We start from the raw sequence: 23,987 nt of genomic DNA, 5'->3' as shown, positions 1-23,987 counted from the left end.
AGAAAGAGAAAGAGAGAAAGAGAAAGAGAGAGAGAAAGAGAGAAAGAGAAAGAGAGAAAGAGAAAGAGAGAAAGAGAGAAAGAGAGAAAAAGAGAGAAAGAGAGAAAGAGAAAGAGAGAGAAAGAGAGAAAGAGAAAGAGAGAGAAAGAGAAAGAGAGAGAGAAAGAGAGAAAGAGAAAGAGAAAGAGAAAGAGAAAGAGAGAGAGAAAGAGAGAAAGAGAAAGAGAGAGAGAAAGAGAGAAAGAGAGAAAGAGAAAGAGAGAAAGAGAGAAAGAGAAAGAGAAAGAAAGAGAAAGAAAGAGAGAGAAAGAGAGAGAAAGAGAAAGAGAGAAAGAAAGAGAGAGAAAAAAACACAGCATTTGTAAAGGCAGTGCACTAGGCTCACACAAGGACTTGTTTATCCACCACTGATGTCTGGAGCCAGCGCTGGAGGACAAAGGGGACATCCCTGTAAACGGTTAATGCTTGTTGGAACCCCTTCTCCCCCCCCCCACCCCCTTTAAGGAGGTTGTGCAAAATGAGCATAAGTACAGGGGGTTGCCTCCCATATTGTTAGAGCACTTTTGGACTTGGGACGTCTGCCAGAGGGACTGCCTGACTGCACAAAGGGCTCATCTGGACTACTCTTCTTTTGTTGGCCTGCTGCCTAGTGGTTGCTGGCTGGCCTAAAGGACTCATCTGGATTTCTTTTGTGTATGTTGCCCTGCTGCCAGAGCTCCCTGACCTGGAGTTCCCTGGCTCTGCTGGACTGCCAGGAGGAACCGCCACTCCAGCACCTCCCTCCCCTTTGCTGGTGTGTGCTGGCCACCTGCATCAAGTTTTGACCCCCTCCCTGCCCCCCCCCCCCCCTCAAGTACTCTCAGGGGATGGGCTGTCCCAGAATGAGCAGTAGACCCTTGAGTCCAGCCCAGCAACCCCCCTAACAGCACAAGAAGAGCGCTTTATCCCTTTGTCCCTGGCCGAGCTACAAGAACACTCCACTCTTTCTCTTTTCCCTCTAAAGAGCAAGAAGAATGCTTGGTTTCTATTCTTTGCTGACTCAGGTGCTGCCTGGTATGGTGGAGTGGCAGCACAGAAGAGCCCTTCACGTCTGCTGGCTACAATCCAGTAGTGCGCAGGAGTGCCCTGTGGATACAGTGATTGCGGGCCCCCTACCCCCCTCTCTGAAGGGGTAGAGCTGAGAGGAGCCTGCTCCCCTAGGCATCCCCGGGGCACTGGTACGCCTCCTACTGGGACAGATCACTGCCCTGTATCCTGCACGTAGAAACCCAAGAAGGATCCCATGCCCTTCCTGATCGGGTGTGTGCCCCACCTTCTCTCTTCACTGGAGGTCCATCTCTCACCTCCACTTGGAGAGGGGGGTGGGGGGGTGCATCTGGTCTCACTGGTATGTTGTGGGTTGGGTCCTCAATGGAGGCCCCCGCCCAAGACCAAATCTCTTGGAAGGGTTTTAAAGCATTACCTGAAGTAGGGATGCGGGTGTCCCGGCTGCCTACAATTCTCCACAAAATCACCGTAACCTCCCTAATACGCGCACAAGTACTCTGGTGCACCACAATAAATCCAGTTCTACCATACAACATGTCACAGGACGGCAAAGGGCTCTGCCCGCTCCGCAGTTGTGGGAATAATTGGTCATTTATGGCTTTCTGATGCCACATGGAAATGTTTTCCTGATATGTGCATTTACTTTGGTAATCTTGTGACCTGTACAGAACGCTTCATTCTATGTGCACTCCTGATGATGTCTTTGTCTCTCTAATAATATGTTTATCCTGACCAGGGCATTGTAGGTGTCTTACCTATGCCATATAAGAATGTTTAATTTTATGTGCATCCATGAGGATGCCCTGGCATTCCTGATAATGTGTTTATGCCGACAGGTGCATGTTTGGTGATAATGACAACCTGACTACTGCTAGTGTTGCAGAATACCAGTAACCTATAAGTTTACTTGACTACTGCTTATTTTTGCTGAGTACTAGTAACTTGTGTAATGTTCTGACAACTGCTTGTGTAGCAGGGAATTACTGATACATGTCATGTTTGGTCTAATGTTGTATTATGTAATACAGTTTATTTTTTATATAACTAGTGGTTGCTTTTCCTTTGTTGTGTATTTACTGTGTCATGTGTGTTGTGCAAATGCTTTACACATGGCCTCTGGGATAAACCTGACTGCAAAGTGCCAAGTTACCAAGGGCGTGAGCAGGGGTTATCTTGGGTGTGTAACTCCCTCGCCCTGACTAGACTGGTGGGTTCTGCCTGGCTTCGGTGCGTACGCTAGCCAACCAGAAACCCCATTTCTAACATTGGTAGCAGCGGTGAGATAGGATTTGCGCTTGCACAATACCATTGTGACTCATTACTGCACTACAAACTGCACTTAGACCATTACGTGTTTTGTTTTTCCTGATCCTCTCATTTAGTTATTTTTCCTCGGTCAGCTCTTACACCTGGGAATCTTCTTGTTGCACTTGTATTTGTTAACCCTGTCAAAATAGTGTTAACCTTTGATACAGACATCCTGTTGTCTTATAATGAGGAGGAATTCAAGGTTTTCTGTAGGAAGAGGCAACTACCAGCCTGAGGGGTCCTCCTGAAAACCCTGTACTATTTTGAAAGGGACCATAGAAAAGTATCAACAGAGAACTACGAGGAGGGGATTCGAGCAAGACCCTGAGATTCGTGAGGACTGAGTGACAGGATTCCCAGTCCAAACCCCAGGGGGGACAGTGACCCCCAAAGAGTTTGAACCAGAGGGAGAAGATGATTGGGCAGGGACGCCTGTAGAGAGAGAGGACACCATAGATAGGGAGTCCCTTACTGGGTCTTCTCCTAGGAGCAGTGTCACCTCCCATTTCCTGTCACCTGAGGAGCTCAGAGATAGGTGGGAAGAGAGGTGCCTGAGGTTGTAGCTAGCACGGCTGGCTGTGGAGAAGAGAAGGGCTGAGGTAGAGAAGGCCTTAGTCTAGGAGAGGATGGCAGAGGTTGAAAGGGCCTTTGCCTGGGAAAGACTTGCCTTTGACCCCAGTCTGGACTCACCAGCACTGCAGGTGGAGTCCAGTGGTGGCAGCAATTGTAAATTTAGTGTCGGTGACAATCCCCACATGCCAACAAACTTGGTGCCTGGGTTCAAAAAGGGGGAAAGACATACATCAGTGGCTGGGGGAGTATGAAGAGGCTCCAGTAGTGCGCAGGATCCCTGAGAAGGATTGGAGGGCTGGCCTAGGGAGCTATATTCCTGAGGAAGGGAGGGAGGTCCTACTGACCCTGGAAGACAGTGACAGGCAGGACTATCCCCTCAGGAAGGAGGAGCTGATAAAGAGGTAAGGCATCACCCCTAAAGACTACAGGTTGAGGTTCACGGGCAGCAGAAAGTGGTCTCACCAGTCTTGGGGAGGGGGGGGTTGGAAAGGATTGCTGCATGGCACTGGAAGGATGGGTGAAGGGTAGCACAGCAAACAATTTTGAAGGGTTGTCAAATCTGATTGTCAGAGAGCACATTTTACGTTGTCGTTTTCCGGGACTACACCAACACCTGTTGGAGTGCAAGTTCTCTGACCCCACGGAACCCGCAAAGGAGGCAGACCTCTGAGTGCCAGAGGATCTGGCAAGGCACCAAGGCACTTGGCTCAGGTTACCACCCCCACCTCCCCAAACCAAGTGCGGGGTGGTTCAGAGTAGCCCAGACAGGTCCCTGGTTTGGGGTGGGGGGTGCAGCTTCAAGATCATCCTATGCCCCACCCCAGACCCTGGAGAGTACACAGAGGGGGCCCCACGGAGAGAACTTAGTTTGTACTGGGAGACCATCCACTGAGGGGGATCCCTAGTGTCAGAAGAACTTTGGTGGGGGTGACGGGAACCAGCATCCAACCAGTCCTGCTGTCTGGCAGTACCACTCCTCAAAGGGGGGGTGCAGAAATCCAGAGTGAGGGATTTGCGAGAGGGGGAGGACTCTCAACTCCTGTCCAGCCCAAGAGTACAGACCTTGGGTTGGGGAACCAGGTCCAGGGAATCCCCCTTGACCTGAGGGTAGAGACAGCGGTTACCAGCGTCCCTACCATTTTGTCTTTTAGGGGTACCACTCCTGGTGGGAGGGTGCGAAACTATAGAGGGAAGGGTTTGAGGAAGAGGGAGGACTCTCCCCTAACTCCTGTCCAGCCCAAGGGTATAGACCCCCTCAATTGGAAGACCAGTTATAGGGTAACTCTCCTGAGCTAGTGGAGAGCTAAGCAGGATGACTGACACCAGTGCCATGACAGTTCTTGATTCTGGGGGTACCACTCTTAAAAGGAGGGACTGGAACCCCAGAAGGAGGGGCAGAGGGAGGAAAGACTCACCCCTGGCACCTGTCCAGTTTAGGGGTCCAGGCCCTAGACTGGAGTACCAGTGGCAGGGTAGAACCCCTGGACTGGTGGGAAGAGGAGTGGAGAAAGGATGCTATGCACCTGGGCTATCACTCAGAGATTTCAGAGACCAGAGACCTCTGGATGGCCTGGGACCTGGCTCGGGCCACAGACAAGGGAGCTTCACCCCCCCCCAACCCTCCTGGGTTAGCTTAGATTGTCTGAGAAGCATAGACCGAGGGATCCAACTGGGTTCAGATTGGCATAGAACTGGAACATGCCCATGGAACTCTGGAAACAATCCATTTTAGATTATCATCAAAAACTATTGCTGGACTGACAGACTCTTTTCCTATGGATCTGAAAACCAGAAATCACCCGATGAATAAGCCCTTACCTGTCTCTGGATAGGTTTCAAATCCTCATAATCCTGTGGGATCCCTATGCGGAATGGTAGGAGGGAGGTGAGATTGTGGGGTATAATACCTGTCAAACTTAGTAGTGTGAAGCCCCCTGCTCCCACAGGAAATATTGCCCTTATCACTCCATTAAACTATTGGATACCGAACTCCTTCTCTAACTCTTCCTTGCAGTGCTAATTATAGGTAACAAGCACTCTTAAACAGATGGAAGCTTCCTCCCAAAGCGACTCCTTACTTAGGCATTTTGGTGAACGTATCACATGAAGGTTTGAGCTCCCAAAAGTACCCAGCAGCTAATAAACAAAGTTCTACGATGGTGTAACAAAGGTGGGTGGCATTTTATTTCTATTCAACCATCTAAATATGGTGAAACGTATTCAGTGAATGGGGGTAAAACCTATGAGGGGGGATTGTGTTGTGATAAATTTTGAGAAGTCTGAGATTGCTGGAAGATTGTTTTCGCAGCTCTCCTGTGCCCCTTAAAATCAATACATCCATACACATGCACCCACTTGGGTTCTTCTACCCCCACAGGGTTACCTTAAGCACTGCCGGCCCTTTTGGTGTTGGTCCCTACTTCAAAATAACTTTGAGCATCTTAGCTCTGATTAGTAATGACTGAATAGATAAATCCATCCCTAATGCTGCTATTGTCCCAGCAACTGTTGGGGGGCAGTGGGGGATATTATAGTAGGATCCAGTGTGTGTGTTTTAAAAAAAAAAATACATTGGAGCTCCTAAGCTAGAATATTGCCAGTTAAGACGCTAAGAAAAATGATAATGTTTGGCTTAACTTTATTTGCAGTTTCAGCATGGTTTCCAAGAAACATGGGCTGTTTGTAATTTTGTTTCTTGAAGGGTTTGGTTCTTTTTTCCCCCTTGCAAACCATGCTGTGTCAGGTAGAGCCAAAGGTGTCCTAATTACGCTAGTTTAGCTGAAACGTCACTGTAATTAATCTCTGCTTGACTCTGGTACACCTAATTTAATAGCAGTGTTGCTGGGTTTCTCAAAGACAGAGACTACCGCTGTTCAACTTTTATATCTCTCCCTCAAACCAACACTCACAGTCCTTTTGGGGGACTTTGACCTCCACCCATGTGAGGAGAGAGATTGTGTTTACGGTTCTTGTTGGGATAGAGAAGTTGGAGGTACCCTACACAATGGAACACACCACTCAAGGACAGCTTTTAAATACAATTGTGAACACAATTTATTTGGATCATTCCTTGATTAAGGGAGTCCCCAGACTACACCCAGTCCCAGTGACCTACCTTCATCCGGAGAGTATCCATGGTTTACAGTGGCGGCCACCGCATATCTCAGCACTCCTGGTGCTGCTTTCATACTCAACTTGAAAGCAGCACCAGGATTGGTCTGAGCAGCTCGGACTGCCGCTCAGACGTAGTCCTGGGGTCCGTGCAGTTTCTCCAGCCAGACTGTTAAACACAGCCGAGCTGGAGAAACCTAAGTGCGCACGTGTGTTTGGTTGGACTGAGACAGCAGGCTAAACACACATGCGCACTTTAGGTGCACTCTCCCCTTCTCCCCCTCCCACCTCCCTTGGCCTAGCCTCACCCCTTCCTGCACTTCTGGCTGCGCCAGAAACAGAAAATTACAACAATGGTAAACTATTGTTTTATTTTTCTGCTTCTGGCTCAGCCAGTGGGGCGATGCTCCTTCACCATCGTGAAGGAGCCGACCCTGCGACCACAATCCTATAACCTTCTCGCTCTGTCAGCCGAAAACAGAGGCAAAGCCATCAGGTTCCATACATCCCGTACAGCTTGCCACTAATAATATAACCCCTTCCAACCAAGGCCATAGGATCAAGTGTTCTATATTAATTCCTGAGACTTTCTTTCATTATCTGATGATCTCATGTGCCCACAAGTTTAAGATGTGTTTCTCTGAGGCCGCCAGTTATTTTGCAGTATTAGCAGCTTTTGGGACAATTTGTAATAAGGTCAATTCAGGCCTAACACGCTATGGTCTTAACCAATTTGGCCAAATGTAGAAGGTTTGAGAATAAGTGCTTTAGGATGCATAGAGACCTCTGTAAGGCACTGAAAATGAAACCTTATGATAGAGGTACAGTTGTAGCCTGTAGTTAGAAGTAGATAACAGTTCTAAAATTTTGAGAGAGGATGCGTGGGACTAACTTAGTCAAGCTAGAACGCTCATGCAGGGCTAACTTTTTCTGGGAGCTTGTGAAGCAACCAATTTTTGTTCTCATGTAGAGGGAAATGTCTGTTCTTGCATCTCCCCAGACAGCTGGATCAAATATTTTGAGGGGATTTACAGCTCTGTAGATGCTTCTCCATCCAAGCCTGAAGTAGCTCTTACTCGTGGTACTTCGAATATCATCTTTTACATGGAGAAAGTTGCTGAAGCCTTAGTCTGGTTAACTAGGAACAAAGCCCCTGTACTAAATCGGGTCCCTTGGACCTTTACAAAATGGATTTTACTTACACAGGTTCTCAATGCTGCGGTTAGAGAAGAAATAGCCCCCTCCTGGTCCAGTCCACATATCATTCTAGTGTTTTTTTTTTTTTAAAGGGGGGAACCAGAGTGATCCTCATTGTTATAGGCCAATTGTGCTTATTGACTCATAGTACAGGTGGTTGGTCAGATGGTTTTACCCATGTTTGTGCCCTGGGAGGAAGACAAGTAATAACCGACCTGCAATGCAGTTTCAGGGCCGGAAGAAGTACATTTGAACAATGATTGAATTTACATTTGCTCATAAATAAATACATTGTGGCCAAGCGAGGCAGTTTACATATGACTTTTCTTGACCTTACATCTGCCTTTGACTGGGTTAATAGGGATAAACTCTGGTCACTACCGATTTTAATGGGGGTCGATTTAGATATTGTCCTTTTGGCTTTGGGACTTCCACAAGGACATGACGACTGCAGTGAGATATGGAGTAGATGAAAGTGTACTGAGAGTTTGTGTCAGCAGGAGGTTTTCGAAGGTAAATAAAAGGGGGCAGTTACACCCCTATGTTATCCAATTGGGAGCTGCCCTTCTCAGAACTGTGCAGGAATTGCCTCAAGTGAGGGATGGGCCCATTCCAGGACTTCTTTATGACGATGATTCGGTCCTGTTAGCTCAAACATCTCTTGGCCTCAAATACTTACTTGAACCCTTTGTCTTCTTTAAGACCTCTTTGGACCTTTCTACAGATTTTAGAAGTCTCAATAATGGTCATAGTCCCAAAAATAAACCAAAACTGGAAGACACTTTGTACTGATTTCACACCCTTGTACAGTTTCAGCGTTTTCTTTTGTTGGGGGTGCAGTTTGATCACCAAGGTGCATGGTCCACACTTTTACCTCCAAACCAAACCCCTTTGTAAGGTCTGTTTAAGCAATTTTTTTATTTAGACTGGGTAACAAACTGTTAAAAACTATATTGAATATCCGTCACGCCAAATTAGTATCATTAGTCTTATACAATAGCTAAATCTGGGGTTATGTGGGCACCTCTTCAATACAATCTGTAGACAACAACTTTCTTCAGCACCTTTGTCCCGACCCCAGAGCTCTCTGGCATATATAGCGCATGAGGACCTAGGTGTGGACTATATTTCTGATGTTCTTACCCTCCTCCCCTCACTCAGATGGCTCTGAGAAACTGAACTTGATAAAGCCATCCTGAGGGATTGTTTGAAACGTAATGAGCCCATAGGATCCTCTAACTGAACTATGTCAAACTTGTTTTTAATGCACTCAGACGTCATGAACTTTGACAATCCAGACAATATAATGAAATCATATATAACACAGACTAAAATCTATTTCCTTTCATACAGAAGGGAGAAGATCTGATCTAAGAAGCTTACGAAACCTTCGGTGCGTGCCCATGCGCACTTAAAATCCAACACGTCCTGCCTAGCCCCAACCATTGTTTACCTTTAAGCAGGTCTAGGCTAAATGTGGCACATTATTTACTTGCAGTACCAAAGGGTTGGCACTGGGTTAAATGTCTGGTCCCCTATGGTTGAGACTCATGCCCTGCCCAGGACATATTGCACTTTATTCTGTTTTGTGGGTTTTATGCACATTTGAGGTCCAAGTTCATTTTACCACTGTTAATAGCTTTGAATTTTAACCAAACTTTGCTAGTCCTGTTATATTTGCAATTATTATCTTCGGATTGCATTTGTTTTTAGATAGCCAGTTTAAAAGGTGCTACTAAAAAAGTTATTCATGGTCTCAACTGTTTAACCAATTAATTATTTATCTCCTGTATAGCTTGTCTTTTTTATGAGGGACTAGGAAGGTAGGCTGTTTGTCGAGTTTAGCGGTTTATGAATTTCATTGTATGTTTTATTTGTGCTTTTCTAGTCTTGTGTAAAACCAAAATAAAAGTATTGAGGATGACGACGATACTGGTGCCTCCTCTCACTCGAAGCGGAGGGTTTTCAGAAGATTTTCATCTGAAGTGAACACAGAAATGATAACCTCTCAAGACAAGCTGAGGTTCAAATTCTAGCTGAACCTCCCCCCCAACCCCCCCCCCCCCGAGACTTCATGTTTCAGTGGTTCAAAGCATGCGCTGCAAATATGAGATGGGCATTGGGGACATCAGGAGATGGCACAGAGGAACAGTCCACTTGCTGTGCAGGAGTATTACACCAGAATTTGTACTCCAGGCATGTCAGAATGAGCCAGCTTTTATGGCAAGGATTGAGGGAGAAAGGTGAATTTTCCTAGCTGATCTAATTCAAAGAAGATGGTTGCAGGCTGGATATGGGTCACAGAAAGGACTGGTGAAACGAGGGTGGGGGGTTCTCAATGGAGATGTTACTACTGTGATCTGTGAGCTACAAATTATTCCAAGCTTTATAGTTCAACTGTTCAAAGTGGCAAAGGGGCTTTGATTACACTGGGCAATAGGGAGGTTGGAACCAAACAGGGGAATTGAAGCAGTACCTCAGAGTCAAAGAAGAAGGGCCACAAAGGCACTTAATACATATGAATGGATTCTGTTTATGATCCCTTTTATCTGATAAATTGCTAATAAAAGGCATGGGGAGGCAGGGGCTTGGCTTCGGACAAAAATGCTTTGGGATGCGTTACCTCAGAATAGGTGTTGCAACAAAGCTGGAGAAACTGGTGTCCCAATTGTGTCAAGCTTTAAATATGTCCAGTCGGGGCCCTCTGTCAATTGATCCCTCTAGGTCCTGCAATGTGACTAAAACTTCCATCACCAATAGTGATCTCAAAGGACTTCTTTTGCTTTTCTTCTTTAACGGGTATTTTTAGGCAGTTTTTTGTACCCTGGTTGGCTCATCCATAATGTATCAATAGCACAGACTGTAGGAGTGACTGAGGGCGAGAGGATGCTAAATGAATGATGTGAACAGCTGTTTATTCCCATCACAAAGACTTTTTTTGGACATATGCAGAGGAGTAATGAGAGAAATCTACACTGCCCTATCTAAACCAGCTTTCTTCAGAATGGTGAGAACAAGCAATAGACTGAGTGAGAACCTTTGCAGGGCCTTGCAGATCTGTGTAGATAGGTGTGCAGTGTTCGTATCAAGTGGCTAGCAGAGGTTATTAGCAAGTGGAGTGACCAGCCTATTGTCTGCCTGCTATGGTTGTACAAGTGAAGTCACCTAGTCACATTCGTTGGTATGAGAAGGAGAAACACAGGCCCACTGAAAGGTTAAAGTTCAAATGATCAAAGTTAGAGGGTCCCATTTTTGCAACAGTGAGGATCAAATAATGGTATCTCAGGCGTAGGGGACAATAATCTGGGGGTGCCCATGTGTGAAATTCCCAACCAAGTTAGAAAAGAGCGGAAATATGAAGAACTAAACCAGACTTCTCCAACGAGTAGCTCGTGAGGAACTGGTTGCTCTCCAGCTACCTTTAGTTCTCCTGTATGCAGCCACCCTACTAATTTAGAAGCATTTGCTTGGTGAAATTAATATATGTAACAAAAAATTGTAAGGCATGTATTCAAGAGGAAAATAATATGTGTATTTTCAGTACTCATAATATATTTAAACCTGATATTTCAGTAAGAAATCATGCGGTTTTGAGAGACTTATTACGAAAAAGTATTACCTTGGTGCCATGGACACTGCAGATATGGCTATCCATGAATTACCCTGTAGATTAATTCCAAATTAATAAAGCCATTTTTACATTACTGCATGCAGTCTTGCTAGATGCAATGAAGTAATCACTGCTAGTAATTTTGCAACGGGTGGTCACTAAGGTAACTATCTCATGAGGACACTAAAATATATGAGCTTGATATGATTTTCATTGAACATAAGTAGCTCTTACAACAGAAAAGGTTGGAGACCCCTGAACTAAATTCTCCACAATAAACCACTTGGCAGGCACCAGGTTTGGTGTCAAGGATAAACAAGATCACCCTTGTGCTGGCCTTGCAGCATGCTATTGTTTACCAAGGAAACCCGCAAAGGACTTACAGGAGATCAAACACACCAAAAAGTACCAGTTAAACAGGATAAATATAGAAAGGAGTCCTAACCAATGCAATACAAAACAACAGGGTTCAGCTCAAGTTCTAAAGGGAAGTACTTGGTAATACAGTTTGGGTTCCAATACTACTGATATCCCAGAAAATCAGTGGTCAACAACACCAAGTGTGACCGTTACCAAACAAAGAAAGGTCCGAAATGCAAGCAGGGTGCTAGCAGAATTGAATGCCCACATTATATAGTCATAGGTGCTGGAATGAGGGGCACATTGTACCTGACATGCGACTGATTATTCCAGCTCTACAGGCCAGTACGTATGAAAGACCACATGTCTGCAATTTACCGTGCTCTGGTCCTCCAGAGGCATCATCCCATCAGTGTGCATCACCACTTCTCTAAATACCCATCTTGTTTTTAGATTAAAGAGTTGAAAATAAAGACGACCTGCACAAGCCTCACCCAAACCTTGGCAGTGGCCTCTCGCCCTCCACAATGGGCTGGTACCAGATCTTGTACTCTGGGTTGAAGATGTAGAGCATGTTACTGCATGGTCCTTGCTCAGAGCCTGGTGGCGCAGGGAAGGTCCCTCCAAAGACATAGAGCTCCTTGTGGTAAATTGTGGCACTGTGGTAAGCAAGAGTGGGCACCTTCCCCACAGCCTGCAGAAGAATGAAAGCAATGGCGTCAGAACCTGGTGAGAGGTTAATGTCTTAAAAACACATAGGACACCCTCTCCACCCCCCTCACCACAGGTATTAACACAGAAGTATAGTGACTGCATCCAGTTCTGTGACTGTATGTATGTCTGGTATTTCTATAGCACAAAACTAAACACAAGATAGCAAACCATTATACATGGTCAAAGGCAAGCTTAAAATCGATGAATAATAGAAGAGAAAGCTGGGTTGTGGACGGTTGATGCATTGTCATGTAGCGTTCGTTAAAGAGTAGAGTCTTGAAACCTTTCCTAAATTTGGGCAGCATTGGGGCAGTGCTGATGGATACTAGATGTTGGTCCAGACCTGGGGTGTATAGATTGATAAGGTCTATCCAGTACTTCATTGGGACTGAGAACTACAAGGGCTGGACTGGCACCGCTTGTCAAGCATCTAGGGTACCAAACAACTTATTACCAATAAAATAACAGATGTTTATGTTTTATAACATGCATGGGTGCCCAACCAGGGCTTCCCAGCACCTAAAACCAAATGAAGACACAACAGAACCCCCTCCGAACTTAGAAGATTCAGGTTTTTAATTGTTTTCTGAAAACAGTCTAGGTTAGGGGTATGACAAATCTGAGAAGGGTGTTCCAGAATGTGGCCACTAGATATTTGAAGGAACAGCCGCCCTTTCTGGCTTTACTAAACCTAGGCAAAATGGACTGGTTGGAGCTGGCGGATCTCAGTGGTATAATAGAATAGTAAGAAAGGTTGGATCATATGTCTAAGATATAATGGGCCAGAACCTGAGAAGGCCCAGAAGACTAAGCCAAGAGTGGTGAACTGAGTCCTTTTTCCCACTAGTAACTATTGTAGGCTGACAACTGGAAGGAAACTGATTGGCACTTAAGGACATGCAAGAGTAGCCGGGCTGAAGCATTCTGGATCATCTGCCAATACTTAGTAGGAGGTGTGTGATGCTCCCAGGCAGAGCAGAGAACATTCTCATAAACCAGGCAGCATGGTGATATCCTGGACCATAGCTTTTTGGGACGAAAGAAGTAGGGGTCCAGAGAAAATGTAAGATTTCTCATAAGCCCAAAACGGAATTCTTTCAGCTTTTTGATATGGACATCCAATGGGAGATTGGTATCCATCCAGATCCTAAAATTCTTCAACACTGGCTTGGCAGGAGGGGAATGGCTAAGATCATTCAGTCAGGTATCCAGAGAGGAGTCTGGTTCCCCCACCACCAGGACATGTCTCTCTCTCCCCCCCACCGTTAAGTTGTGGGTAGTTTTGTCCCATTCAGGTAGCTACAGCTGTGAGGCAGCTTCTAAGGTGCTCCAAAGCTCTTCCCCAATCAGTTGAGAGTGTAAAGACCAGTTTGGTCTCATCAGTATATGGTGACAGAGTGAAGCCAAAAGATTCCGCAAGTTTACCAAAGAGCATACATAGATACTAAAGAGTCAAACTCAGGGAAGAACCATAACAAAATCCATAGACATTTGATAAGGAATCAAAGAAGAAGTAATCATCAAACACTTGGAAGCTACACTTTTCAAAAATTAAGAGAGCCAACCCAAGGCCCTGGCCGTTATCTCACAACTTTGCAGTCATATGAGCAGTGAAGCATCAGAGCCGGTATCAAATGCTGCATGAAGATAGAGTAAAAGGACTACAGCTGATCGATCCCTCTTCAGAGTCCAGTTTAGCTTCGTCGACACTGCCCTGGCTGACTCAGTACTGTGGAGTGATAGAAACCCTGACTGAGATGAGATGATGGGCTTCAATGTAGCTGGATAATTGCTGAATTATGTATTTTTTTAGCTGTTTAGTGGAGAATGATTGAAGAGAGATAGGCAGGTAGTTCTCAGGTTTACAGGCATCCAGTTTTGCTTTTTAAGCAACAGTCTCACAACTGCATGTTTCTACACTGGAGGGAAAGTAGGAGGAGATGGAACGGTTAAGAAGCTCCAGCTTGGGGGCGTGGCTGGAGGTCACACAAGATGGCCGCTGCTCTTTAAAGCTCCGTGAGGCTTCAGCACTTCCTGGAAGGAACGAGATGTTTTCACATAAAAATAATTATTTCTCCAGCATTTTTGAGCACGGGAGCTCTGCCGCTGCATAAACATGCCTGTATCTTACAGAGACATTGAGTTTTGAAGTCATTTCAGAGACTTCATGTGAGGGCCTGAGGTAATTATTTATCTGCGCCATTTGCGTTCCACTTCACAAGCTTCTGCACAAACCTAAACTTTCACAGAGATGTTTCTCTTTGACTTAACTTCTTGCCTGGATGTCAGTCTACAAATCAAATTTCCTCTGCAATGGGACTATTTATTACCTTCTGAAAGACTGACTTTTGACCTCTCTCTTCAAACACATTTAGCTGAGGTTTTCAACTTTCAGTATTCACCGGCAGCTCTTGTTATCAAGGAGCACTTTCAAATTGCTTTTCATAACATGGTAATTGCTTTCCTTTGATGGAGGAGACTTTTTCTCTTCAGAGGGTTCCCTTAAAACTAGTCAACAATTGTTTGACAATGTGCAGTTAAGTGTCTTGCTCTAGTGGTATTCTGCCATGCCTGCTCTGAGAGAATAATTTAGGATTTTCTATTTATTTATTATTATATTTTGCTCTGTTGTTGGATACTTCTCACAGCAGCTTCTCATCGTAATAGAATTTAATCATCACCTCACATTGCTGGCTTCCGATTACCAAATTGCTGCTGGTGTTTATGGGGAGAACACACAATTCTGAGATCAGCAGCCAGTCATCCTCTTCCTCCAAGTCTAATAATCCTCATATAATTAAATCTTCTGTACCATCAGCTCTAAAAATGGATAGTGCTATAGACTTTTTAAAGGATAGCACATCTTCATCTCATGCTGCTGGCGCAATTGCGAAAAAATTATCTAACACCTCCATCAAGCGCCCAAAAAAAAAAAAAAAAAAAAAAAAAAGGGGACTTCAATTCTCCCTCAAAATCACCTACACATCTTACTGTAGACGATATGGAGGAATTGCATGCATTAAAGCCCTTTATGATGGTTACTAATGCCTCTTTGCAATGTATTGAGGAGCAATGGTCCAAATACGCACAAAGAATTTGTACTCTGGCCTTTTTGGGATTCCAGAAGGTTCGGAAGGCTCTAACATGATTGCATTCCTTCAAACAGCAATAGATTCAATTCTTCGCTTGCCTTCTACCTCTCCTCTCCCTATCCAACAGGCACATTGTTTAGGTCCACAGACTTCAACTAGCCGTCGTGCACATCCTAGAGGCATTGTTATTCTTTTTCTCCAAATGACCGACTTGATGCAAATACTCCTGGAAGCCAAAAAGGTGGGCTCTTTGCAATGGTCAGGTCATAAAGACTTCTCTCCTGCTACAGCTACATGTTGTAAACAGTTTTTGGACTTACGTCCACAACTCAAATCCTTGAGTATTCAATACGGTCTTCATCCACGCCTTTTCAAAATTACATTCAAGAACAAATCTTACGCGTTCGAGGAACCTTCGGCACTACAAACTTTTATTAACCAACACAAAATAGAAGCAATAGAACTAGGGGGATCTGCAATTACTTGAAGATATAATTTAATTTGTCTTTAATGTCCTTTCTTTTTTTCTGGACTGTTTATTAGTAATGGTTGTGTTTAGTATTTATTTCCATGGTTTCCCTTCTCTGCGTCTTCTTATTTTTTTTCTTTTTTCTTTAGATAGTGTTTTTCGTGCAATCCTCATGTTCCTTTCCCAACTGTATCCCTTTCTCACCATCCAAATTGTTCTCCTAAACATTCCACTGGTAAGTTTTGATTTTTATATTGTTCTTCATGTCACACTACTTTACTGCAGTTATTATGTTATTTGGTCTCATAAATGGTACATTTTTCGTTTGTATAATGTTTTTTTCTTCTATGAAACTCTTCTTCATATGTTTTGATACCTACTATCACTGTGTGCTGAAGCCACTCTTGCCTGTCTTTTCAGGTGCTCCGCTGTCCCTCTACCTTTCGGGGTATTCACTTTCTATCTTATCTTTAGCTTTCGTGGACTTTGGTCCCTGTATTGCCACATCCATGTATATACAACTTCTTGAGGTCATCTTCCTCCTTCTCTTTTTCTTTACTATCTTGTTTCTTTCCCATTTCTTTGCTTCTGCAAAACTGATACGCCTAGCTTTTTTCCGTGTTACAGCAGTTGTTTTTTAATACTTCTTGTTATGCAAATTCAAACTGTTACTTGGAATGTTAAGGGGCTTAAACACCCCATTAAACATCAGCGTGTCTTATTCCACCTAGCTTGTTTGAAATGCCACATTGCTTTGTTGCAAGAGACTCACCTCAACGACTCTGAGTCAATGAAGCTAAATAAAAATAAAAAAAATGGGTTTTCCTCCACAAACAAAAATGGGGCAGTTATACTCTGTCATAAATCTCTCAAACCTACCATAATTTCACAACATCAAGATACAGAAGGCAGCTGGGTAGTTGTTGCATTTACAATATTTCCTTTACTATCCTAAATATGTATGGCCCCACACATCCAGATCCAAATTTTTGGACAAATCTTTCACATATTGTCTCTGAACATGCCTCAAACAATTTACTAATAGGTGGTGACTGCAACCAAATTCTCGATCCATTTTTGGACAGACGTTCCACGTCCTGTTTCGTTCCATTCCACATGCCTCCCACAAAGCTTCCAAAAACTTTATTTTACAGCATTCTCTCTCAGATTCCTGGAGAATATACAATCCCGACCACTTGGAATACTCTTTGTTCCCCTACCCACCATTCCCATTCTAGGCTTCATTATATCTTTCCGAGTAAAGGCTTATTGCAGAATATGGTCAACTCTGAAATTGGCGGTATTTTGATCTCAGATCAGGCACCTGTGATACTGACCTTGATCTTTTTCCTAATGGTACTAAAACATCTTCATGGAGGATTAATAACTCTGTACTTTCAGATGCTACTTTTATCGCTTCCTACAGTAAGTTTATTGAAGAATACTTCCACATCAATGATAGTGATCAACTATCATTTCATTTTGTGTGGGATGCATTAAAATCAGCCTCGAGGGGTTTCATCATAAGTTAAGCTCACTGAAAAAAAGGTCTGCTCAACAAAAATCGACTTCCATCCTTAAAAATATAAAGTCCCTTAAACATGAATACTATACTCACAAAACTAATAAACCACATCTTGAAGCACTAGTCTCAGCTAAAATGGAGTTTAACCAATATACCACTGAACAAGTATGCGGCACCCTCCTGAAAATAAATGCTAGATATTATAGTGGTAATAAAAAAGCTGGTTCTCTTCTAGCTCAATATTTGAAAAAAAGAAAAGAAAAAACAACTATTAAATCTATCACAGATAACAATGGTGTTAAACACTTTAGAGATAAAGATATAGCATTGCGTTTACTTCTTATTTCTCTGGCAGCTTTATCATTAGATGCGGAAAAGGCCTTAAATAGGGTCTACTTGGATTTGTTGTCGAAGGCATTGGAATGGCAAGGACTAGGTACTAAATTCCGACATTTTGTATTCATTCTTTATTCCTCACCATGTTTCTCGTAATAACAAATGGTATCCGATCTCCTTTTTTCCCCTCTTAACCTCTTAAGTGCGGGCGTCGGCCACTGGCCGACGCCCACACACCCTCCCTGGTGCGGGTCACGACCAGTGGCCGACACCAGGAAGGGCATTAATAAATCCTCCACCCGAGGATTTTTTTAAAAAAATTTTCCCCCCCCCCCGGGAGACACGGAAGCTACCGTGTCTCCCCCCGCCCCCCACCCCCCACCCCCCACCCGCCCCTTTGTGACGTCAGCGCGCCGCGAGGCGCGCTGACGTTGCAAAGGTGTTCGCCCCATGAAAGCAGGAAGCAGCCTTGCGGCCGCTTCCTGCTTTCATGGGGAAAACGGCCTTTTACACGTTCGGGAAGGCCTCGTAAGAAAGGGGAGACACTCCCCTTTCTTACGAGACCTTCCTGAAAGTGTTTCCTGGCCCCCGGTCGCAGCTGTGCTGCGATCGGGGGCCAGGAAACACTTTCAGGTTTCCTGGCTCCCCCGATCGCAGCACAGCTGCGATCGGGGGGGGGGTCAGGAAACATTTTGAAAAGGCCTCGTAAGAAAGGGGAGAGTCTCCCCTTTCTTATGAGGCCTTCTGAAACGGTTTCCTGGCCCCCGATCGCAGCACAGCTGCGATCGGGGGCCAGGAAACCCCACTAGACACCAGGGATTTCACTTTTGGGGGGCGGCCCCCCCCCGGAAAACGGGGCGGCCCCCCCCCCCCCCGGCATAATTTTCTTAAAAAAAAAAAAAGGTAGGTGCCCCCTGGGGGGGGGGGGGGGGGGCGCAATCGCGCCCCCCCCCCCCCCCCAGGGGATTTTTTTTTTTTCAAAAAAAAAAAAATGAAATGACAGGGGGTCGCCCGTGGGCAGGGTGACCCCCTGTGGGGGCAATTTTTTTTTTAGATGTTGTAGGGTTTCCCTGGGGGCCATTTTGGCCCCCAAGGAAACCATACAACAACTAAAAAAAAATATATGTATATATCTATATATATATATCTATGTAGATAGATATATCTAGGTACATGGATATATCTATAGATATATCTATGTAGATATATATTTATATATATATATATATATAGGTAGATCTGTATCAAAGAGATTTATAAAGCGCGCTACTCACCTGTGAGGGTCTCAAGGCGCTGGGGGGGGGACGGGGGGAGGGAAAGTGGCTAGGAGGTTCACTGTTCAAAAAGCCAGGTTTTGAGGCCCTTCCTGAAAAGAAGTAGGTTTTGGGTCTTGCGAATGTGGGTTGTGAGTGCGTTCCATGTTTTGGGTGCAATGTAGGAGAAGGATCTGCCCCCGGTGGTGGTGTGTTTGATGCGGGGGTCAGAGGCGAGAGAGAGGTCAGCTGAACGGACGTTTCGTGTGGGGGTGTGGAAGGTGACTCTCGTTGAGGTAGGCAGGGCCTGTGTTGTGGAGTGATTTGTGTGTGAGGATGAGGATCTTGAAGGTGATCCTTTTGTCAATGGGGAGCCAGTGGAGGGATTTGAGGTGTGGAGAGATGTGTTCGTGTCGGTGGAGGTCGAGGATGAGTCGTGCTGCTGAGTTCTGGATGCGTGTAGTTTGCACTTGAGTTTTAGAGTGGTGCCGGCGTAGAGGGCGTTTCTGTAATCAAGCCTGCTGCTGATGAGTGCGTGAGTGACAGTTTTTCTGGTCTCTGTGGGGATCCATTTGAATGTTTTTCAGTATACGGAGTTTGTTGAAGCATGAGGAGGTAAGAGCGTTGATTTGTTGGGTCATAGAGAGGGAGGAGTCTAGGATGATGCTGAGGTTGCGTGCGTAGTTGGCGGGGGTGGGTGCAGGGCCTAGCGTGGTGGGCCACCATGGGGGGTCCCAGGTTTTTTTGGTGAGGGCCAAAGAGGATTATTTCAGTTTTGCTTGAGTTGAGTTTCAGGTGGTTGGCTGTCATATATACATCACTTTTGTCAATATGTGTGTGGTTTCCCTGGGGGGAAAAGGGTCCGACTTGTCTAGTGGCAGTTTTAGTGCCATAAAGAAGCGCAGAAGGTTTATATGCCTACTGCAAAGAGCACATCTGTATTTTATGTAAATAGCTGAGTACATTAGTAAAGTCTATGGAGAGATGAAGGGCACTTTTGCTGGGTGGTAATGAGGGAATCCGAGGAGGAGGGAGTGGGAGCACCAATAATGATTGTTGGACTGGGCGCAGGAGGTGCTAAAGACTGTGACGAATGGTATGTGACAAGGTGTTTTTTGAGTGTCTTGAAAGTACGTGCTGATTGAGGGAAGAAGCGCAGGTAAGGTGGCCTCTACTGTTGCACGTATCTCACACACACCATCGATTTTGTGACTGTCTACGTAGGCTAGTGTTTTAGAGCAACAGTTTAGCCAATAGCAGAGATGGCATCTTGATGGATGACTGCTGCCTGCACTCGGGTTATAGAGGACCGCTCTGACATAGGATCAGAGACTGAGACATCAGATACTGAGACAGCATCTGAGGGATAGGACAATGGCGCAGACTCTGGGAGTGATTTTTCAGTCAGAGGAGTCCCATTCGAAAACTCCTCTTCCAGTACATTATGAGGGAGGTGATGAGGACAGTCCTGCTGTCCCTTCGCAAGCTGTTCGTGCAACTGGGTAATAGTGGGTTAGGCCAACCCAGAGAGCAGGTGAATGCGGCGGCAAGCAGAGAGAGAGTGCTCTCTTGGGAGCTCACCAATTTAGTTCAGCCCCAAATTCCACCACCCAAATCATATTGTGGAGACATCAAAATTGTCTATGGCAAAACAAACTGGTTTTGTAAGGCAGGCACCTGTGTTTTTGGTCCTGGATTCGGCGGCCATATAGAGAAACACACTAAACCCAAACATTTCTGGAAACTAGACATTCGGGGGAGTCCACAGAGGTGTGACTTGTGTGGATTCCCCAAAGTTTTCTTACCCAGAATACCCTGCAAAGCTGAAATGTTGAAAAAAAAACTATTTTTCTCGCATTTCTGTCACACAAACTACAGGAATATGCTGGGATCCACAACATTCCTACCACCCAGTGACTCCTCACCTGTCCTGATAAAAACACTACCCCACTTGAGTGCCTACACCTAGTGTCTGTGTCAGGAATGGATCACCCCAGGGTCAACAGCTGCCTCACGTAAGGACCAACATTGACCGTTGTGTGATCTATTCCTGTCGCAGGCACCAGGCCTAACCACACAAGTGAGGTATCATATTTATCGGGAGACTTGGGGGAACGCTGGGTGGAAGGAAATTTGTGGCTCCCCTCAGATTCCAGAACTTTCTGTCACCGAAATGTGTGGAAAACGTGGTATTTTAGCCACATTTTGAGGTTTGCAAAGGATTCTGGGTAACAGAACCTGGTCCGAGCCCAACAAGTCACCTCATCTTGGATTCCCCTGGGTTTCTAGTTTTCAAAAATGTGCTGGTTTGCTAGGTTTCCCCAGGTGCCGGCTGAGCTAGAGGCCAAAATCCACAGGTAGGCACTGTTTTCTATGAAAAAATTTGATGTGTCCACGTTCTGTTTTGGGGCATTTCCTGTCGCGGGCGCTAGGCCTACCCACACAAGTGAGGTATCATTTTTATCGGGAGACTTGGGGGGAACGCCGGGTGGAAGGAAATTTGTGGCTCCTCTCAGATTCCAGAACTTTCTGTCACCGAAATGTGAGGAAAACTTGTTTTTTTAGCCACTTTGAGGTTTGCAAAGGATTCTGGGTAACAGAACCTGGTCCGAGCCCCGCGAGTCACCCCTCCTTGGATTGCCCTAGGTCTCTAGTTTTCAGAAATGCACAGGTTTGTTAGGTTTCCCTAGGTGCCGGCTGAGCTAGAGGCCAAAATCTACAGGTAGGCACTTCTCAAAAAACACCTCTGTTTTCTTCCAAAAATTTTGATGTGTCCACGTTGCGCTTTGGGGCGTTTCCTGTCGCGGGCGCTAGGCCTACCCACACAAGTGAGGTATCATTTTTATCGGGAGACTTGGGGGAACGCCAGGTGGAAGGAAATTTGTGGCTCCTCTCAGATTCCAGAACTTTCTGTCACCGAAATGTGAGGAAAACTTGTTTTTTTAGCCACTTTGAGGTTTGCAAAGGATTCTGGGTAACAGAACCTGGTCCGAGCCCCGCGAGTCACCCCTCCTTGGATTGCCCTAGGTCTCTAGTTTTCAGAAATGCACAGGTTTGGTAGGTTTCCCTAGGTGCCGGCTGAGCTAGAGGCCAAAATCTACAGGTAGGCACTTCTCAAAAAACACCTCTGTTTTCTTCCAAAAATTTTGATGTGTCCACGTTGCGCTTTGGGGCGTTTCCTGTCGCGGGCGCTAGGCCTACCCACACAAGTGAGGTATCATTTTTATCGGGAGACTTGGGGGAATGCCAGGTGGAAGGAAATTTGTGGCTCCTCTCAGATTCCAGAACTTTCTGTCACCGAAATGTGAGGAAAACTTGTTTTTTTAGCCACTTTTTGAGGTTTGCAAAGGATTCTGGGTAACAGAACCTGGTCCGAGCCCCGCAAGTCACCCCTCCTTGGATTCCCCTAGGTCTCTAGTTTTCAGAAATGCACAGGTTTGGTAGGTTTCCCTATGTGCCGGCTGAGCTAGAGGCCAAAATCTACAGGTAGGCACTTTGGAAAAAACAGCTGTGTTTTCTATAAAAAAAATAGGATGTGTCCATGTTGTGTTTTGGGGCATTTCCTGTCGCGGGCACTAGGCCTACCCACACAAGTGAGGTATCATTTTTATCGGGAGACTTGGGGGAACACAGAATAGCAAAACAAGTGTTATTGCCCCTTATCTTTCTCTACATTTTTTCCTTCCAAATATAAGAGAGTGTGTAAAAAAGACGTCTATTTGAGAAATGCCCTGCAATTCACATGCTAGTATGGGCACCTCGGAATTCAGCGATGTGCAAATAACCACTGCTCCTCAAAACCTTATCTTGATCCCATTTTGGAAATGCAAAGGTTTTCTTGATACCTCTTTTTCACTCTTCATATTTCAGCAAATGAATTGCTGTATACCCAGTATAGAATGAAAACCAACTGCAGGGTGCAGCTCATTTATTGGCTCTGGGTACCTAGGGTTCTTGATGAACCTACAAGCCCTTTATATCCCCGCAACCAGAAGAGTCCAGCAGACAAAATGGTATATTGCTTTCAGAAATCTGACATCGCAGGAAAAAGTTACAGAGTAAAACAAAGAAAAATGGCTGTTGTTTTCAGCTCAATTTCAATATTTTTTTATTTCAGCTGTTATTTTCTGTAGGAAAACCTTGTAGGATCTACACAAATGACCCCTTGCTGAATTCAGAATTTTGTCTAGTTTTCAGAAATGTTTAGCATTCCGGGATCCAGCATTGGTTTCACACCCATTCCTGTCACTAACTGGAAGGAGGCTGAAAGCACCAAATATAGTAGAAATGGGGTATGTCCCAGTAAAATGCCAAATTTGTGTTGAAAAATTTGGTTTTCTGATTCAAGTCTGCCCGTTCCTGAAAGGTGGGAAGATAGTGATTTCAGCACCAGAAACCCTTTGTTGATGGCATTTTCAGGGAAAAAACCACAAGCCTTCTTCAGCAGCCCTTTTTTCCCATTTTTTTGGAAAAAACTAAATTTTCACTGTATTTTGGCTATTTTCTTGGTCTCCTCCAGGGGAAACCACCAACTCTGGGTACCATTAGAATCCCTAGGATGTTGGAAAAAAAGGACGCAAATTTGGCGTGGTTAGCTTATGTGGACAAAAAGTTATGAGGCCCTAAGCGCGAACTACCCCAAATAGCCAAAAAAGGGCTCAGCACTGGGGGGGGAAAGGCCCAGCAGCTAAGGGGTTAAAAGGGGTACTCGTCAGGGATGCCCACTATCTCCTTTACTATTTATTTTGGCTCTCGAACCCTTTCTATACCAATTAAAAACATCTGAACAATTAACGGGGTTTCAAATGAATAATACACACATCAAATTTAGGTTATATGCTGATGATATTCTTTTGTTCATGTCTCACCCCGACACTTCTCTTCCTGCATGAGCTCAACTTATATTCTGATGTATCTGGCTATAAACTTAATATGGACAAAACAGTGGTCTTACAACTTAATGCTCATTGCACTGGCTCTGTATTCCTTGATGCAGGATTATCTTGGAATTCTTCTAAGATTATTGCCTGGGGGTATGGTACTACAATACGCTCAAGGATACACTAAAGACTAATTCAGAAATCTTATCTGCAAAGCTTGTAGATCTCACCGAAATGGTCTCAGTTATAGCTCACATGGTGGAGCTGCTTGGACACCATTAAGATGATGCTTCTCCCTATCGTTAACTTCTTCCTTATGATGCTTCCTATTAAGATACCTAAACTTTTTTTAGTTCAATTGATAAAATTCTATCCAAGTTCCCGTGGCACGGTAAACAATCCCTAATCTCCCTCTCAAAATTAAAATTTCCTAAAGTACAAGGTGGAGTTAATTTTCCTGCCTTTTTAACTTATCACAAAGCTTTTGGCATTAAACAAATGCAACCCTATTT

At 44.9% G+C, this 23,987-nt stretch overlaps 1 protein-coding gene across 2 annotated transcripts in view; it reads right to left on the bottom strand.

Moving 5' to 3' along the window:
• Positions 1–23,987, bottom strand: part of LOC138260173 (rab9 effector protein with kelch motifs-like) — a 145,461-nt gene that overhangs the window by 31,894 nt on the left and 89,580 nt on the right. For both annotated transcript variants that reach the window (XM_069208413.1, XM_069208414.1), the window contains exon 9: positions 11,701–11,900. In XM_069208413.1, the coding sequence (XP_069064514.1) occupies positions 11,701–11,900 (200 nt within the window). The remainder of the gene's footprint in view (positions 1–11,700; positions 11,901–23,987) is intronic.

This window comes from Pleurodeles waltl, chromosome 9 (genome assembly GCF_031143425.1).
Source record: "Pleurodeles waltl isolate 20211129_DDA chromosome 9, aPleWal1.hap1.20221129, whole genome shotgun sequence".
NCBI classification, from domain to species: Eukaryota; Metazoa; Chordata; class Amphibia; order Caudata; family Salamandridae; genus Pleurodeles; species Pleurodeles waltl.
This window is presented reverse-complemented; position numbering and strand designations above follow the sequence as displayed.